General features: G+C 39.0%; 1 protein-coding gene across 1 annotated transcript; it reads left to right on the top strand.

Annotated features, from left to right (window-relative positions):
* Nucleotides 1–7,738: 7,738 nt before the first annotated feature.
* Nucleotides 7,739–18,892, top strand: htr1fa (5-hydroxytryptamine (serotonin) receptor 1Fa). The gene is made up of 3 exons (XM_049727535.2): nucleotides 7,739–7,878; nucleotides 16,569–16,694; nucleotides 16,978–18,892. The coding sequence occupies exon 3, from the start codon at nucleotides 16,979–16,981 to the stop codon at nucleotides 18,161–18,163; it is 1,185 nt and encodes a 394-aa protein (XP_049583492.1). The 5' UTR covers nucleotides 7,739–7,878; nucleotides 16,569–16,694; nucleotide 16,978; the 3' UTR covers nucleotides 18,164–18,892.
* The last annotated feature ends 611 nt before the right edge of the window (nucleotides 18,893–19,503 follow it).

Genomic DNA, 19,503 nt, shown 5'->3' with positions numbered 1-19,503 from the left:
AATGTGATAACGCTGGAATGACACGAGGAATAGCGAGGTGATGAAAGGGATCAGGACAGACTCAAGTGATAAATTGATTCGATATAGATGGGAGAACAAAGACAAGGGCAGGCGGTGAGTTGATTGGAAAACCCGAGGGCATTCGCCAAGTCATACACCGACAACTCTCAAACCAAAGCGCCACTGAACACAAGGACAAAAGGAAAGAGCCTTGACAGAAATGTTACGGAATGAAAATGTCTACACGTTTCATCAGGGTACCTAAGACGCATCCCTGAGGTGTCCCTGTGTTCAGAATGAAAGTAGAGGAGGGTGCTCAACTTTGTATCCATTTTATGGGGTACCATTTTGTAAAAGACAGCTGAAATTCATAAACTGCATCCTCGCATAGAGTAGGTGTTTATTATTCTGGTGTGCGAGTAAATAGAAATTGATCCAAGAAGTTTTAGGTCGTAAAGCTTTGGGATAATTGCTTTGCCCTTGCTACTTTTGCTCTGCAAGTATTAAGAGACGAAATGAGCACAGGTCGGTTTCTGCTGTGAAACTCTTGCTGGAAGTAACTCAAGCAAAGATAATCCTCAGAATGAACGAATGCACCTGCGTCAGAAGACCTGGGATTCTAATCTTGGAAAAGATTCCTCCTTTTCAAACCGGTTTTCTATACTATCGCCCATGTAGAATGGTTTCACCGATGGTGTATTTTTAAATGTGAACAGATAAGATATTATCTTACGTACACTGATCAGGTTTCGGGATAGTCGGGACATGGGAATACAAAACAGGGCACCCTTAAAGACTCATGTTGAAAATAAAAAGCTTATTTTTCTGGATAAAAAATAAAAAACAAATAATTGCCATGACTGCTTACTGACTATATTTTTATTTTGTTTAGGAAAAAAATTCATCTTATCTTCAGTGACATTTTTGTTGTCACATATATATAGCGGAATATTTTGTTAATGGTTAACAATAATGGTTTATTGTCATTTTATGGTTGAGCTTAAACGGTCACTCGCTCCATATTTTGAATCATTTTATTGGTATTTGTGTTAAGAGAAATGTCATTAAAATTAAAAAAAAATTACAAAATTAAAAAGTATATTTTTAATTAAAAAAATGGGGATTTTCTTTTGAAGACCACACCCTCCTTCCTGGAAATGATCAATGCTTATCCCATGTCTGTTTGCACCCAATTGTCTGTGTCATCCAGTTAGCTTCCTTCCTTCCATTGTGTCATTTCCAGCTGCCACTCTTTTCATAAGTATTCAGCGTATAATGAGTCCTCTGGCTCGTTATCACGACAGCGGCACAATGCTTAGCGCTTCAAGTCACGCTCTTTAACAGACAATTGGCATTTGAATGGAAAGGAGCACAAACCCATTCTTAACTTTTTCTCCAACTGAGGTCTCGTTATTTAATTCATAAATTACATGCTTTTCAACTAAAGAGCACATATGAGATGTGCATTTTCCATGCATCCTTATCTCGGTCGTCAAAATCAGAGCTGAGACGTGTCGCCTGTTGATTAAAGTTGCCGTTTTTCATTTTTGACTCATTCATCCGCCGCTAGCGTCTTCCAATGACAGCCTTCATTTCTTCCAAGGACATCGCTCGAGCTTTCCTTTCTGCTCCTGTCTTGTTTACAAGAGAGCACCTGTCATAGAAAATATACTGTAGCTTTCTTTGCGGCACTTAAATTTATGAACAACCAAGATGTTTTCTGTCTTGGTTGGGGCCGACCTCATTAACCAAATGGAGCGAAATGTGTGATGATAATTCTCAGATGTGTGGGGCTATTGACTGTACATTCCACATTTCTTGTTTACATCCTTGAAAAAAAAAAGATTGTCTGGTTATAGAAGCTGTAAACAAAATGTTCTTTATTCATTTTCCCATGGTGGTCAATTTAACTGAGAAGTGCTGACGGCAACAAGTTGGAATATTTAGAGGTAATAAAACTTTGTATACTTTTTACGTGCCTTGCGAGACAATAAAGTGGGCCTATTGAGATGAATGACAGAAGTTAAGATTGTTTTTGTCTTTCAGTCAAATGTCAATGTCAACGCCTGGTCTGTACGCACAAGTCTGCCCTATTTGTTAGCGTTAGCATTTGCCTATCCGCGGCTGGTGTGTTTTATTGTTTTGAGCATCCGATACATGCTGGTAAAGACTCCATCCAACCTTTTTTTTTTTTTTTATAGTGCTTGTTCTCATTTGAGTTGCACCCAACTGACTTTTGGACGAAAGGTACACCCTCGGACTGGCCACTAGCCAAGACAGACAAGCAAATACTCAAACTCACTGACAACTTAGTTTACAATGTTTTGGGAATGTGAGTGAGCTGGAGAAGATTTTCACATTTTTATTCGATTTGTCCGTCCCAATTCAAAGGCAGAACTTCGAAACCTTGAGACATATGTGCTAACATTGCACAATGTTGTTTATTAACAGTCTGTACATTCCAAATATAATAATAATATTTCAAAAATCCATCCAACAAAAAAAGTTAGTTTGTTTGCCAATCGCTAGATTAGCCTTGAGCGTCAAACCCAATTAAAAAAAAAAATCCCTACACAAAACTTGAGAAAGTCCATTACTGCATTCACAAGTGACAAAGCAGCTTCAAAAACACCCTGGAGGTTCACAGTGAATGTAACAGAAAGTAAACGTGGAAGAAAAAAAGTCAGAATGGATTTCTGACTATTGACATGACATATGTGAAGGTCGGCCTTTTCACAAAGACCATCAGTGTGGTTTTTAAACTCACATTTGTTCAAAGTTCTTTCTACCTTCATTTCAAAGCCAAATGTGGGAAAGTCACCCACAACCAACACATCATTTTTATTTCTCACATTTTATGATTTGTCACAATTTTTGCACAATTTATAGCCTTTTTCATTCCAGCCAGCTCATGCATCTCACAGGTCTTGCAAATACATGCATACCTTGCACCTAAGTGGAAATGGCGCCAGAAAGCATCATAGCTTAATCAGCTAATGCATGTCACGATTACATTTAAGACATTTCATTAATCCCAAAGGGGAAATTAGGACTATGCATTTAACATACAGTATCAGAAGGAATGTGCATGAGTGGGCAATTCATCATTTGATGATGAGGTTGGCATCCGCTACTGCCTTCCATCCTCTTAAATTGTACGAACTATGAACTCCCTCTTCCAATGATCATTTAATCCACGTCGACTCGACAGCAGCATCTTCAAATCCTGATAGTTTCCATCCTTGCTAACTTTACTTCATACTCATCCTGTTTGACCTTAATTATAAATCAGTAAGGATTTACCTGACTTAATCCACTGCTATCGTGTTGCGTTAATAGAAAGGATGCATACTATCCGAAAAGCAATTTGAGAGGACACGCAGTTCCGAATCGATATTTGTCTTTGTGAAATTCTGAAATTCTGAATTTAAACTCAGAATTCTGAGATTAAAGTCAGAATTGCGGCACAGCCATATTTGTTGAAATGATTGCCCAAACATGATCCGGCAATGACATTAAACATGTGGCAGCATCCATCTGTGTTTCATAAATGACTAATGATGGACGACAGCAGACACGAGCTGCGTTTCTTCACTTCGCTGTCTACCTTGCGCAAAACGTTCCCACGCCATAGACGGAACATTTGGTTCAAAAGGATTTGTGTTGGTCCTGCTCGCCAGTTGTGTAGGAGGTGAAATGAGTGCTTTGTTTTGGTTTTTTTGACACTTCTTCTACATTCTTCATCTGTAAATCAAGGTCTTTATTGGCCCTAGTGAACGCAATTGAAAATTCTCTACTCCCAAGATTCATTCCTTCTATGTCGCGCGAGGCATCATTTGATCACAAGCACACGAGCGGGCGACGTCATCGCCATCACTGCAGCTCTGTTGTGACACTTGAGAGGCTGGCATCTCTGCAGGGGTGTCATAACAACTTTTTTTTGAGACAAGATTTTTTTTTTTTTTTTAGATTCTCCATGCACTCAGACTTCGCCACTTTGAGTACAAAGCTTGGTTATTAAAAGCGATTTGAATAACATTACGCAGAGCCACTCTCTTATGCAGATGTGACTTGGTGATGTCGACATACCAAATGAAAATACAGTAGTGCCGATTCATCTTCTCCAACATGAAAAAGAAAACTTCGCCTCCTGGAGAGAGAAAACAATGTATTTTTCAAAGTCTCCTTTACAATTCTAAACTAAAGACAAGTTTGCCCTATTTTCAAGTGCTCAATATCTTTACAGTATTTATGCCCAAGTCAACTGGAAGTGACTCACTCCCCAAAATGCGGTTTCACATGAAGAGCTTGAGCTGTTACCCCCCATTGATGTGAGGAACATGAATTCATTCCCCCATCTGGCTCCCCACTAATTTATTCAGACCTTTTGTTTGTTAAGTCAGTGGAAATACAAACAGCAAGATAAGTTCATAGTACTGTATTTTTCACACTATAAGGCGCACCTTCAATGAATGGCCCATTTTAAAACTTTGTCCATATATAAGGGGCACTGGATTATAAAGCACATAGAATAAATAACTCAACGCTGGTCAAACGTTAATGCAATCACAATATATTGACACTCGAAATAGTGAAAACAATAACAATATATCAATAACTCAACGTTGCTCAAATGTTAATATCACACAACACATAAAATAAACACGTAAAGTTTACTTTATTAAATTAGTCCTCATCCACAAATCCATATTGGTCCATATATAATGTGCACCGGACTATAAGGCGCACTGTCGGCTTTTGAGAAAATTTGAGGTTTTTAGGTGCGCCTTATAGTGTGGAAAATACGGTAAACATAGCAACTTGCTAAAATAAGCTAGACTAAGCTAGGTTGTCATGCTCAGAGACAGGCAGCCTGCCAAAAAACAACAAGATGGGAATTTGTTGTCAAGCAGCCCTGATCAGTCAAAATTCAAATGGACACATTTGTGAATATACAAAGCATTAATTGAATCCCAATTCCCGCGGCTGATCTGAAAGGTGTCCTTTTTAATGAGCTAAACCACAAAGGAGCACAAAATAGTTAAAAGGATATTTAAATTTACTGGCTGGTTGTCATACACTTCTGTCTCCATGGAGCCACACACACACATACACACACGCACACACACACACACATAGCAGTAGGACTGACAGCATGGCTTAAGTAATTTTAGCTCGGACAATTGTTGAGAGAGCCTGCTGTCAAAGACATTTCATTTAAAGAGCTTACTGAATTCTTTTTTTGGGGGGAAAACCGGTACATAATTCACAGGTTTATCCTGTGATAATAACTGACAGAATGAACATCAATCCGTGAGGATTAGACCAACAAATCCCCTCTGAGTATTTACTGGATGTTATTGATTTCTGTATAAATGATGTCTTTAGCAAGATTTTGGGCATTAGGGAGAAAATAATGTTGGGTTATGTTCAACCTGACATGTTTGTTCCTTAATTCGATGAAGGTAAATTAAGAAAAGGGCAGGCGATTTAGAGGAAAAAGTTGAAGTGATCGAAAGAACACGGACATGGAAGTTTTCCCCGAGAACATAAAACAGCTGCTCCCCGCCTCGGATTTATGTTGTCGCCGTTATCGCCGCTACAGACATTGACTTAATTAACATTAAATACAAAAATAAAATGGCTTCAGTAATCACATTTTAGTAACAATTTAAAAAGTCACTGCAGTCAGCGGGCTCAGGCAATTTTAATCACCTTGCTAGTTTTTCTATGTTTAGATCAGTGTTGTATAAAAATAAAAAAATATATTTGTATTGAGTCCAAAAAGACTTCTGTCCATAGAGTTTAGAAGAAAATGAGCCTTGGGGAAAAAGAAGCCGATGAAACGAACAGGATATTTTGAATCGTTCTGGTTGCTTTTTTAAGGGAACTTTTGCTTGGCCCCAGAGTAGGAATTAATATTGGAAACTTTAATCCAACTGGAGGTAATGCGGCAGGTTTAAAGAAAAAAAAAAAAACATCTTGAAAAGTACTTTTCTGTACTTGAAGTCCTCTGTGAGTGCCCCCTTTTGAAAACTGCTCAGCTGTGAAGTGAGTTTTTTTTTTTCATGTGTCAAGTTAACAGAGCAGAAGAGCGGAAATAATTGACAAGATTCATTTTTATTTTTCATTTGTAAAGAGGGTTGAGCAATAATTTTAATTTTAACTTTTTTTTTTCCAGTATTTGATTTCTTGTACTTTTTGCCTCTTCTATTGGAGGGCAGTGAAAGATTCTCATACATTTTCAAACTGTCAGGAACAAAATGACAAAATATTTGCATTGTCACCCAAAGTAAACAGAAAGCAAGCAAGCAAGCAAGCAAGCGTCTACTTATTATCATAAATTATTATTCCCGTTTTAGCACACTCGGCCTGTGTTCTTCCTTTGCTTGTTATTTATAGATCTGGTTTCTATATTTGTCACACAGCAGGGCTTGACACAAACTGCCCTGTTTAGTTTCACTTCAATGAGTTCTGTATTTGTATACGCACTATTGGGAATTGCACAAGAAACACGCTGCCAATAACGATGACCTGTTGAATATACTGCGGCTATAAAAATATCAACTATTTTCTGTAGTTGGAAAGAAAAAATAAAAGCACAAACCCACAGGGAATATTTCAGTGTATCCAGATGGTCGTTCTTTGCCTCCCTCACAGTGAGCTGAGCTTTAAAGATTGATGGGAAATGTATCACACCTCCGATTTAAGATATTGAGCCAGCTTGGGTTTTTTTTAATCACCGTTTCCCACATCCTAATTAAGATGCATTCGATATAATAATATAATAGCTATTATGTAACCTGGCTCAGACTTTCTTAGCATTTTTCATAAACAGCATTTTGTCAACGCAGATTTTATATTCTCTCTATATGAAAGTGTGAATGTGGCCACTTTGAAAAGTGCATTAGTCAAGTGCAATGTCTTTTAGATTTGTCTTACGTAAGCCATGCGAAAGACTAACTTTCCTTCACAGAACACCAAGTGAGTTTGTTTAAAAAGTAAAAAAAAAAAAAAGAGAGAAGAAACGCTTTCATTTCTTTGCAGTTTTGAAAAGAAAGAATTACAAAACCAGCTCAACACAACTCAAGGCCAAACAATAATAACAGTGTGGTTTTGTCCTCTTCTCAATCCGGTAGTGGTTTTTGGCACAGGCGACAAAGGTGGCATTTTTTTATGTCGCATCAATCTGCGAGAATAAATACCACCCTCCCATTTTAAAACGGTGTACCCTAGACATTATCTGACTTTTCCTGTCTTCCTCTGGGTGTTTTTAAAAAGCTTGCCATCAGAGGAAATCATTAATGAGCCACTCCAGTCCTGTAGGTGGCGGTAATGCACGTACGTTGAAAAGTGCAATTGCCAACTTGCCAGGAAGTCATTTGCGTCATGGGTTTTTCTGAATTGTTTTCTTAAGTTTGCATGCTGCCTCTTGCTAATTACTTCTAACTAATGATTTGCACAACCTATCTGACATGATGACACATTAATTCCTACCTTCTTTTTTTTTTAGCAAAGAGGTCATACAAAAGCACACACGCATGCAATGTCACGACTTTTTTTAATCATTACTAAAGAGTCACTTATTCAATTTAACATTTTATCCCACAGAAGCGCTTATCTTCTTAATATCGTGGCCAACTCGAGAGCTGATAGGCACCCAATCTTCGTCTTCACACCTCCTCCTCCTCCTCTCCTCCTCCGCGCACGGCCACGCGTCTTAGCGCGGCCAGGACGCGCGCGCTCACGTGGGCGCGTCTGCCAGCCCCCCGGTCGCCACAGTGGATGGGTGTCGGCGTGGAAGATGCTGTGAGCTGAATGGACGCACTTACATTCAAGGAATGTAATCATCTTCTCTTTATGCCCGCTAGAAGCCGGGTAAGTTTTTCTTTTTTGTTTGCTCCCCCTCCCCCCCAAATCCCTTAACTCAACTCACTCAAGTGTTTCAAGGCACACTTGCCATTTAGCAGTCTGCAAAATTTGAAGTACTGTTATTAGTAATATTTGATGTGGTTCAAACGTGATGTCGTGTTTTTTCCTAATTGACTGAGCAGTTATTGTATCAGACAATGTCATTTGCATGGTGATTAATAAGACATGAGTATTTTCATGGATGCAATCTATCCCTGCAAGGCACGTGACTGTAAAATAATTTATTTCCTCTGTGCGTGTTTTTTTTTTTCTTCCCCCAATTCCTTACAACGTGTGCCATTGCAGCCTGAAGGCGATTTGGATTACATAAAGAAAAGTAATTTTCTTGCAGATGATGAAGCATGGTTGTCACTTTCAGCCCACATGTTTTCCAAAGCTCTCCACCCATAAAAGCACAAAAGAAAGAAAAAGATAATTTCATATTGCTGGTGATGATACAAGCGATTCCATGCTTGCCTGGGATGTCCATCAATGAAATAGCTCTGATGTCCAGTTAGAGAGCTCCAGTTCACAATGTGATGACTGACTGCAGATTGGTGAGTGGGCTATTATGAGAAGAAGAGGTGTGTGTGTGTGTGTGCGTGAAGGGGGGGGGGGGTGTAACGTAAGGGGAGAGTGGGTGTTGCAGTTAACGCAGGATTCCACCTCTGGATAATGTGATGATGGCACTCAAATCAAAGTGACTTAGAGGGACAGCCACGCTCTCACAGTTCTGAGATTCAAAGTTCTCCTCTGGCAAAAAAAAAAATAAAATACAAATAAGCAAGAAGAAACCTTTTCAGATTAGCATACCTTGGAGATTCTAAATGGATCTATTCAGTAAGCACAACACCTGGAACCTTGTCTCCTACTTGTTCTGTTACCTTCTCTGCTAAGAGCCAGAAGGCCCGCTTCATTTTTTATTCATATTTATATTAATTTTTTTTTGTTCTTGTTCCTTGTTTTCTGGCAAGCAGCTTATTTCCCTTCGGGGTTCATTGGAGTCCACTATTTGAAAGACGACTGTTAATGTCAACATGAAAACACGACATTAGTGTCTATTTTGAAGCGTTTACAAGCTTATATCCCAAACGTCAACTCCCCAAATGGATCTGAACTCAATAACGGTCTTTATCTACCAGCACAAACACAGCATTATTTGCACAGCAAAATTATTTGAACGTGAAATCATAAACAAAGCTCTAAAACAATATTAGGCGCGTCGCAGTAAATAAAGGGTTGCACTCACAAAAGCTTTCAACAAAATATTACAAACTGCGCACAGACGAGTTTGCGTGGCCAGAGACTAACATTGTAATTGTAATGGGAAACAACAAAATGCTGTGTATAAAATCTTAATTGATTGTGATGAAGACAGACTGTCATGTGATGCCACTTTGTTGTGAGGACCCAGGAGAACACATATCGCTAGTTTCATTTAATTTCATTTAAGACTGTCAGCGGTAATAGATTCAATATGTGTTCAAATTGCAGTTTAACGATAAACAGTTAAACGTACGAAAATGCCTCGCAGCTCAATGAGTGCAGATTAAATGGCATCTTGACATTGGGAAATGTCTCCACTTCATTCTGACAACGCATTGACTTCAATGCTCTGACAATCAGACCAAACCTTAGCATTTTTCTTCCTTTGCGATCAAAGTTCGGAAAAGTCTCATATCCCTCACAAACATTATCATCAGGAAATATTTGAATTATGGGAATTATTGAGTTATTTGCATTATGTCGAGATGTGATCAGCCATAAGTAAGCTGATTTGAATTTTCTTGTTTGGATTTCCTCTGGCTCCATACTGCTTCCTACTGGTCAGACTTGAAATTACACCAAATATCTGCAATGGCAGCTGATGTCTCATCATGTATGTTGTGTGCTGTGTTGTTCCCCCAAATTCATGCTGAGCTCAGATATTTTTTTTCCTCCTTTTTTCTTATTTCAAAGGCGATTGTTGACTTCCCGTTCAGTAGCCCCCTGTTGGCCATTGTTCTTCAATATCTCTTGAATGGCTTGTCTGTTCCATTTTGTTGTACTCTATGGAACAAAAAAATCATCACGCTATTCTTCTTCTTCATATTGATTCCAGAACACACCAGAAGATTTTTACTCCATTGTTTTTTTAATAGAAGGAAATTCTCAGGAACTCGCCGGCTTTGAATATGCTGCTATCAGCCAAAACTGGGAGCTCCTGACACATCAGTCACTCAGTCACTTGTTCCTATTAGAGTTGTCATGAATTCTACCAAACGACGTGACAATTCTCGGCGTTGCACACCACAGCTGACAAGTGTAACTGTAAAGTGCTCGCTCGCATAAGCGACTCCACTAATTAGTAACCGGTTCTTGTACCCAACCTTTGCAGCCAAGCAAGCGTTCTAACTCCTAGAAAAACGTGTACAACATTTCCGAGTGTTTCTGTGACCCTTCTTCCACGTGGCATCCTCGCCGGTCAACCGCAGTCAAGCCAAAACTTCTCTTGAATATATTTGCCGTGTATCAGAGGGCTCCGGAGGATACTCCAAATAGACCAAATATTCTAACGCTGAATAACAAACAGTCCTTTTACTTTTTACACGTAAGGGTATGTCTAGTTTTAGCACCTGAGCTTTGACTCGAGCGTTGATGAGTGTTTGAAAAATGCATTTCAGTGTACACCACTTGTGCATTACTCATCGCAGGAGGATTTTCATTGCCCTTAACGCATTGCTGCAGCTACTTTAAAAGCTGTTAACTTTGTGTAGGAGGCTTTGGAGAAACAGGCTGTAAAATTTACAGGGTATTTTTGTGTTTTTTTTTAAACGCATGGTGACTTCATTACTCGCAGCGTCACGCACCATCTCATCCTTTATACCTCTAATTGATAGACTGCTGACTTATTAAACAAAACCACAGTGGGCTGCTTTCATTACCGTATTTTCTTCACTATAAGGCGCACCGGATTATAAGGCGCACCTTCAATGAATGGCCCATTTTAAAACTTTGTCCATATATAAGGTGCACCGGATTATAAGGCGCATAGAATAAATAACTCAACGTTGCTCAAACGTTAATGCAATCACAATATAGTAACACTCGAAATAGTGAAAACAATAACAATATATCAATAACTCAACGTTGCTCAAACGTTAATATCACACAACACACAAAGTAAACACATAAATCTTACTTTAATAAATTAGTCCTCATCCACGAATCCATATTAGTCCATATATAAAGCGCACCGGATTATAAGGCGCACTGTCGGCTTTTGAGAAAATCTGAGGTTTTAGGTGCACCTCGTAGTGCGGAAAATACGGTAATAGTCAACCTCCTGTTGGCGCATCCAAGAATGCCGATGGGCTTCCTCCATGATGTCTGGGTATCTATTTGTGTTGTGGATAAAAACCTGCGACGCAGCAGGAGGTAGCCAAATAGAACTAATCAGCTTGTTCCGAGGTGCGCTATGCTAACAGGCTGCTAGCTTTGCCTACACAAGACACAGCAGGTGGTCGGCTTTAATTTAAGGCTAGAAAGGTTTGTGATTTACCACAATGAAAACACATTAGAAAAGAAAATTGCTGGGTTTCAACACAAAGCAGTTAAAAGGAATTACTGTCAATCTTGTCGCTTTGTGTTTGAAGACAATATCAAATCTGGAGGCCACCTGCTTGTCACGTACTAATGTAAAATATAGTCGAATGCTGACTGGACATAGTACGTCTGCATTTTGCCACAAATGGTTAAGCATTTGAAAATGGATGGAAAGCTTTGTCTGAAACTAAGAAAAATTCTGAGACAAGCTCTTCACTACATTTAGTGCCCTTCAACCAGTTTCAATGTAAATGGATTGAGAAACATTACTAACTGTTCCAAAGTCCTTGATGCAAAAAGAATCACTTGTTTGAAAAAGCTTTCAGCTTTGCAGGACCTTCATGAAGTCATTAAAAGAATTTGGTGCATTCAAGTCGTGTCGTTCCCATGATGAATCAAGTTAACGTGACAAAATTATGTACTTGTTAAAGACCTTTACTCGCAGTGATAGGGAACCAAGTGTGATGAACTAAAGGTTGCACAAACCTGTTAGAAAAAAAAAATCTGCAAAATAACCTCATTTTACATTTAGGCAAAAGAACCAGGAAAGGTGTTTTTTTTTCCTTCATGCAACCCTGCATAAATCAGCGAGATATTTCTCGGAGATGAAGTCAGGGTGTCCTTGAGCAAGATGCAGAATCCGTACCAATTATGGTTGGCACCTTAAATGACAGCCTCAGCCAACTATTTAGCACCACTAAATGTGTGTGTGCGTGCGCGCATGCGTGAAAATGCTTGACTGGAATATTGAATACAGTAAAACTACCACAACATTTTCATAAAAATGACATTTCATTTCAATTTCAAATATAAAATGGATTAGACCGCACCTTTTTGCATCAAAGTTAAAAGTGTCCTATGAGTAGTACAGTCCATTGCCTGTTCCAAATGTAAACAAAACAATTTGATTCTGAAAACCGTATGTAACATAAAGTGGTGTGATCAAACAAATAATTAGTCCTGTATGAAATAATCCCCTAACCTACTGCTTAACTTTCATGTGTTTGGATTGTTTTCAGTGCATTGCATTATCTGCAATGAGCAGGCTTTGGTTAGGCAAAGCTGTTCATGAGCTAAACAAAGGCGAACGGAAGGCAAGATGTCATTGGCGTGCCTTCTACCCACTGGAAACATGTGATAACGCCTAGCATGTTGTTTAGCACATGAAAGTTATGCTATGATGATCATTTTTTTTATGGCACACAGCACAACTATTTTCTATTTACCATCAATATTCTTTTTTTAGCTTGTGACCACGAGCGGAGTCGTTACCCGGAAGCCACAAAGCAATCTCTTGCTTCAGATCACAGCAAGTTAGAGGTCATAAATGTTGTCAAACAAAGCCACAAATGTACCATTATAGCTATTTGGAACTCAGCACCATCCTCCTCCTCATCAGTACTAAGCCAGACATGCTGTTTCTTTTTCTTCGCATTTAAAAAGCTCGTGACAAAAAAAAGTGCTCATTAATTAAAGAGTCGTGAGTGAATTTAAACAGTTTGATAAAATGACATATTTGCACATGGGTAATTTGAATTAATCGGTGTTTTCAATTTTGACACATTGTCAAGTAGTCCGTGGTGAAAAGTGTTTAGGGTGCTTTGAACACAACCTATTATCTTGAAGGCTTTTCACATCTGAGCTTGTCAGCAAAGTCACCTTGCCAATTTTTAATAAGCTGTTTAACAAGTACGGTGATGTTTTTATGTGTAGAAAGAAACATGAGTGCCCTACGAAGTTTTTTTTTTTTTTTTTTAATCCGGTCGGTCAATTTAGAACAATCTCACTCTGCAGTTTCATTATCATTATTTAGCAAGTCTCTGAAACTTGATTAAAATTGTGTCTCTAGAAAGGGTAAAATCTCCATTTGTGAGCACTTGTAATTTGCTTAAATGTTTCCTCGACCTTGCGAGTTGATTGTGTTGTGCCGCTAAATCTCGCTTCATCATTTGCAGCATCACTATATCCTGATTGTTTCTAGGGCTTTCGACATTGCACTTCCTGTGCTCTTTTCAGTCGTTGTTGAATGTAAAAAAAAAATTCGGACGGAATACACGCCCCCTTCTTAAATACTCCCATTGTGAAGCTTTCAATAAATGTCTAAAGATGCTTCTCAAAGATAAAATTCATTGTTCTTACAATCACCCCTTGGCACTGTTAAGCAGGAAATCTTTTGTTTCACGGTTAATGGAAAACGCGTGTTAAAAAACATAAGTGCTGCATTTGCATTCTTGTTGGAGAGCAAAAAATAGAATTGCTTGACCGGGGGGCTTTTTTTTTCAAATCATTACTTTAACGACAGAGAGACATAGATTGTATTATTTCTATGTTTCTTGTTCTATTATCTATTATTCCCATTATCATGCGCTTCCTCAATTGAAAAGAATTTGTGCTGTTTTTTTGTTTTTTTTATACATTTTTTTTTAGACTGGCATTATGTCATAATTCATAAATCTAGTTTACAATGGAAAATCACCCTCAGCGTACACAAGAAAAAATAAAAAAAGTTACTAAACTCAAAGAGCAGAACCTTCTAATGTGTTCTTTGTTCAATAGCCTGGAGATGTGAAGATATAAACTTCCATTAGACGGGCTGCCAGGTCAATAACTGTAATCTGTCAGTGCAGCTCGAGTCAGGTCTTGAAATTACAAGACTTAATTAATTATTACCGAGATCGTGATTAAGCGGAAAACCTCGATTGGCCGAGCACATCAATCACATGGCAACAAATTTGGCTGAACAGGCCTGTAGAAGAGTTTTGTTCTTCCTTCTATTTACACCACAGCACTTAAAATCATTTGCCTCATTTGCCTTGATGTAGTTTATGTACACTCCGTACCTCATTAGGTAACCCGAGTGGATATCCGTCAAATGAGGCGAGCCAGGAGCGAGAAGCATGAGTCACACTTGAGTTTTATAGGACTAATAATTGTAAGTGTATTGGGCTAATGTCCTTTGTTTTGTTTTTCAATGTCGTGTTTATGTGGGCAATTTTTCCAAATGTAATTTTTTTCCAATCATTACAGCTAATTCAAATTTGCCATCCCATAAGGAAATTAGTTTTGACGGATTCACCGGTCTACATTAAACACGAGGCTGATTATTACTCACTGAGTATAAAAACTACCAAAAAATGTTTGCTGATGATAAACAAATCTCATAGCTCTCAAATTAGAAAAAAAAAATCGTTTTCTCATTGCATAATCATGAAAACTTATGAATTATTAATAACCAGTGGATTCCAAAACTCTCCCACTGTCAAAGAATGTGCATGGGAGAATTCTGTTTACCATATGGCCATGGTTGATTTGCATACAAGTATTAATCATTTTATTCAAATATTCATTCCAGAAAGTCACAATGATTAGATAACAGAGATTATCATAAATGCACCGTACAAATGAGCCAATTCTGATACCCATGATAAATAATCAACCTGGAATGGTTTTCCAACTTGATGCATCTTTCACGAGAAATAACACAATTATGATGATTAACTAGCTAGAAAAGTGACTTTGAATTTGCACGCGGTCTTCACAAATGCTGTGTGTGCATTTATTCAATTACATGACTTTTTAATGTGAAAGTGTCTTTTGCATCCACATGATAAATTTTCAAAGTAGAAAAAAGCTTTTCATCACCTTACAAGGTGCCTTTTGCCATGTAGCCTCACTTCAATACTAAATAGAAAAAAGCAGACGAAGCCAAAGGAGTGTTTCTGTGCCCTTTTATCGTCCGGGCATTATTTATTTGCTGCTGTCTGGAGATGCAAATAAATGTCAGTCACGGCACAGTTCTCTTTCTTCCCAAACAGACGCTCGTGATTGTGCTAGTGCCCATATCGCTGCAGTTTCACACTTGCTCTTAAGAGGACAGTAAGAATGAGATTAAATGTCACGGTGTTGACCCTCTTTGACACTTGCGCAACTTTTTGACATTTTTGTGTTTGGATCTAACCTGACCACAATTCTCTCAACACTGCAGTCAGAACTTGTTTTGCCCATTCTGTGAATTTTTGCACAAGCCTTTTTTTCTTTCTTCATAAAAAAGAAATTACATCTACTCTGGTCCAATGCGGCTTATCTTCAGATGTCCTTGAGCGAAATACCTGCAGCTTAGAACATTTGATGACAAAAGCAGATAAGTTGCTCAGCAACATGCTGACACCGTACGTGCATTCTGTCAACGTACTGTATAATAATCCGTATAATTATTTATGTATTCAAGCATGAGTATCTCCAAATGCACCTTATGTCACGGTGTGCAAAAAAATAATCTACATTAACACATATGGCGAGCTCTAATAACTTCATCCAGAGGGTGGAAAACAAAATATATCTTCTAAAGACCACAATACATGTATTTTTGGTCAAATCAGAGGAGAGCATTTCATTTCAGGGAAACCATTTAGTTAAAAAAAAAATTATAATTTCACAGTCAATGAAGCATAATCAACCGCAGCTGAAAAACAAAAAAAAAAACAAAAAAAAACTTTTTTAATATTTACAGTCAAGTATGAATGACAGAAAATGTAATAAAATTTTATTCAGTCTATCTAAAAACAAATATTTGGATGTAGACATTTCGACTTAATTCAAATGTATTTATTCATTTTGATTTTTTCTTTTTTTTTTTTTTTTTCTCAAGATTGATTATTAGAGGTTGACTCGTATACCCAAAAATAATCTACCCCATCTACCAGCAACCAAATAGTCTCGGCGAAGAGAAGAGTTTGGCTGCTTCTGCTTTTATCACATTAAAAGTACGGTAGGTCTACTTCTGGTGTTTCTATAGCAACAGTTCCCACTCATGTCTTCAGGACGAGTTATGCCCAGCGTGAGGGAGTGCAGCCATGACACTCATACCTGAGGATTTGGATTCAAACTCAAATTAATAGAGAATTATGAATCAAAGGAAAGCTCCCAAACTGCCGGTCTAGTTTGAACCTCCCAAAATATATAAAATTTTAATCATATAAGGCAATTTGGCGAACAATTTTCTTTTTGTAGGTACAGGAATATATATATTTTTTTATCTCATTCACTTTCTTCTCTTTCTGTTTTGCTATCAGTCTATTCTAGGTACCGATGAGCAAGCGAGAGGTGATGTAATGGCAGAGCTCACATGGAGAACGGATGAGTGCAGGACTTCCACTGCTGTCTAAAAAATCACTGCAGACCCCGTAGACATTTACCAGGTGTGTAGTTTTGAATTGGAATAAAACATCTCAAACCACACAATAAATATTTCAAATCTCGACCTTGAATATTAAAAAACACTTTAATTGAAAAGATGTTTTGTTAGCATAAAAGCACATCATTTGTCAAATGTTATGAAGTTTTAAAACGTGTTTGGAATGCTGAACTCAGATGACTTCAGCTCACCTGCAATGCTAAAATTTAGCATTAGCATCATATGTGCTTATTTTCATATTGTTGTGAATGGACATGAGAATTTTTTTTTTTTTTAATTCTGCTCAGAATGGATTTTCCCAACTGCACTGAAGGGGTGTTTGCGACCAGCAGCGGTGATTATGATGCCCTGGAGCCCGCCAAACCGCCCCCCAAGAAGATCGTCCTTTCGGTGACCCTCTCCGTGCTGGCCATCGTCACCACCTTCCTCAACTGCTTGGTGATCACCGCCATCGCCGTCACCCGCAAGTTGCATCACCCCGCCAACTACCTCATCTGCTCCCTGGCGGTGACCGACCTGCTGGTGGCCGTTCTGGTCATGCCCTTTAGCATCATATACATTCAGAAAGAAACCTGGGTCATGGGTAAGGTGGTGTGCACCATCTGGCTGAGCGTGGACATCACTTGCTGCACATGCTCCATCCTCCACTTGGCCGCCATCGCCGTCGACCGCTACAGGGCCATCACAGACGCCGTGGAGTACTCACGAAAACGTACGGGTGCCCGAGCAGGAGCCATGGTGGCCGTCGTGTGGCTCTTGTCCATCCTCATCTCGCTTCCTCCTCTGTTGTGGAGGTACTACACGGGGGATGCGGATCAGGAAGACCAGTGCATCATCCTCCACCACCACATCGCTTTTACTCTGTACTCCACCCTCGGAGCGTTTTACATCCCCCTTTTGCTCATCCTCATCCTCTACTTTAAAATCTACCGGGCCGCTCAGACCCTTTACATGCGTCGGGAGGCCAGCAGGGCGAGCCGTCACTCGTGCATGACCAACGGGAGCTCCATCCCTTCCACCTACCCCGCTGGAGACGGCGGGCCTCGGAGTCCGGACCCCGTCAGCCCGCAAGATAAATCTTTCTCCGATCCCTCGACGGAGGAGGCGCCACGCGAACGCATGCGTATTTCGGTGAAAAAGTTCCACTGCAAGAGCCGTCGGCACGACTCGCGCAGTGAGTCACGGAGGAGCCAGCTCTCGCAAGGACCACGCATCTCGGGCGCGAGGGAACGCAAGGCTGCATCCACGCTGGGTTTGATCATCGGAGCGTTTGTCATTTGCTGGTTGCCCTTTTTTGTCAAGGAGGTGATCGTCAACACGTGCGGCTCTTGCGGCACGTCGATGGAGATGGCTGACTTTCTGACGTGGCTGGGTTACATCAACTCACTCATCAACCCCCTCATCTACACCATCTTTAATGAGGACTTCAAAAAGGCTTTCCAGAGACTGGTTAGGTGTAGTAGTTATCTCTGATGGTTAATGCACTGTAACTTGTAATCAGATGCCTGAAGTGGAGTTGAGAAAAAGGCTGAAATTTGGCTCGCACTCGAGGCGGATGAAGTGGAAGCCAACACTCCACTTGGCACTTCAGCAGCCTCAAAGAATCAGAGAAAAGATTTGGATCAAATAAATTCCCTGTTATAAATAGAATAGCCTCTCATTGGTGTTGATTGGAGTGAGTGGTAGGATGCTGACATCCATTTTTTTTTTTTTTTTTAAGAATGTCATAGCTGACCTTTTCCACACCAACTATTTGAGCACTGCCAAGCCACCTGAAAGGTCTTGAAATAGCTGCCTCTTCCATCTAATGGCTTCCCGTCATTCTTGCCCAAATTGGTGACAGCACGGAATGTGTAAAAAAAAAAAAAAAAAGAAAATGCAATGATCATAGGAACAAATATGTCATTGACAGAAAAAGATGTAAAGTATAATTTATAATGAATTGGAAAAGCTGATTGTATTGTATAAAGATGAACTGAGAGTTTATATTATTATTAGAATTATTATTGCCTATACAGAAAATATACTGCACGTGGAGGCCCCCAAAAACTTGTGCTTGCATCAATTTAAAATGTTTTTGATTATTTTTGTACATCCTATACTGTATGTTCTCCTCATATAGTCCTTTATTTATTTATTTATTTATTTATTTATTTATTTATTTATTTATTTTAATTTATTTGTTTGTTTGTTTTATTTATTTTTACCTTTGAATGGTTCAGCACTTTGACTATTTATATCCCAGCTCACGCCCACCACTCGCCAGCTTTAACTTAATTAATGATGGTGAAAATCACTAGTGGAGAAATCCTCATTATGCCCACTCAAGTACTTGGAATAAAACTACTATTTCTTTACAGACTCCAGAAGGGCAGAAAGTGTGAGGGTGTATACGAAAGAGACGAGGTGTCTCTTAAAACTGTCTTGCTGAGTGGTCGGTCGTTGTATAAAGTTTATTTGTTGTGTGTTATCTTCTCATCAATCACCAATAAACATTCCTCACATGAATGATTTTTTTCCGACTATTATTAAGTGAACCCAACATTTTGAGCACAAATTGAGAGTCTTCAATGAATCTAATTTGCAGGTTTTGGCAATATGGGAGGAAGATGGAGTATCCAGAAAAATCCCACAGAAGCACGTGGGGGAAGAATATGCAAACTTCAAACCCAGATTGGACTCTAAGAATATGTTTGTAATTGAGGTTTGCATCTTCAATTTAAGTGAAATGACCGATTCATAATGTGATTTTATATGAATTTATAATAATTTAATTCAGAGTCGTCCTGTCACTGTAAAGAACAACAAAATGA

The sequence above is a fragment of the Syngnathus scovelli genome, chromosome 8 (assembly GCF_024217435.2).
Source record: "Syngnathus scovelli strain Florida chromosome 8, RoL_Ssco_1.2, whole genome shotgun sequence".
NCBI lineage: Eukaryota > Metazoa > Chordata > Actinopteri > Syngnathiformes > Syngnathidae > Syngnathus > Syngnathus scovelli.
Note: the sequence above shows the minus strand (reverse complement) of the source record. Positions and strands in the feature narration are given on the sequence as shown.

What these genes read in the sequence shown, in the direction of transcription:
- htr1fa (XM_049727535.2), top strand. Translation starts at nt 16,979, where the DNA reads ATGGATTTTCCCAACTGCACTGAAGGGGTGTTTGCGACCAGCAGCGGT.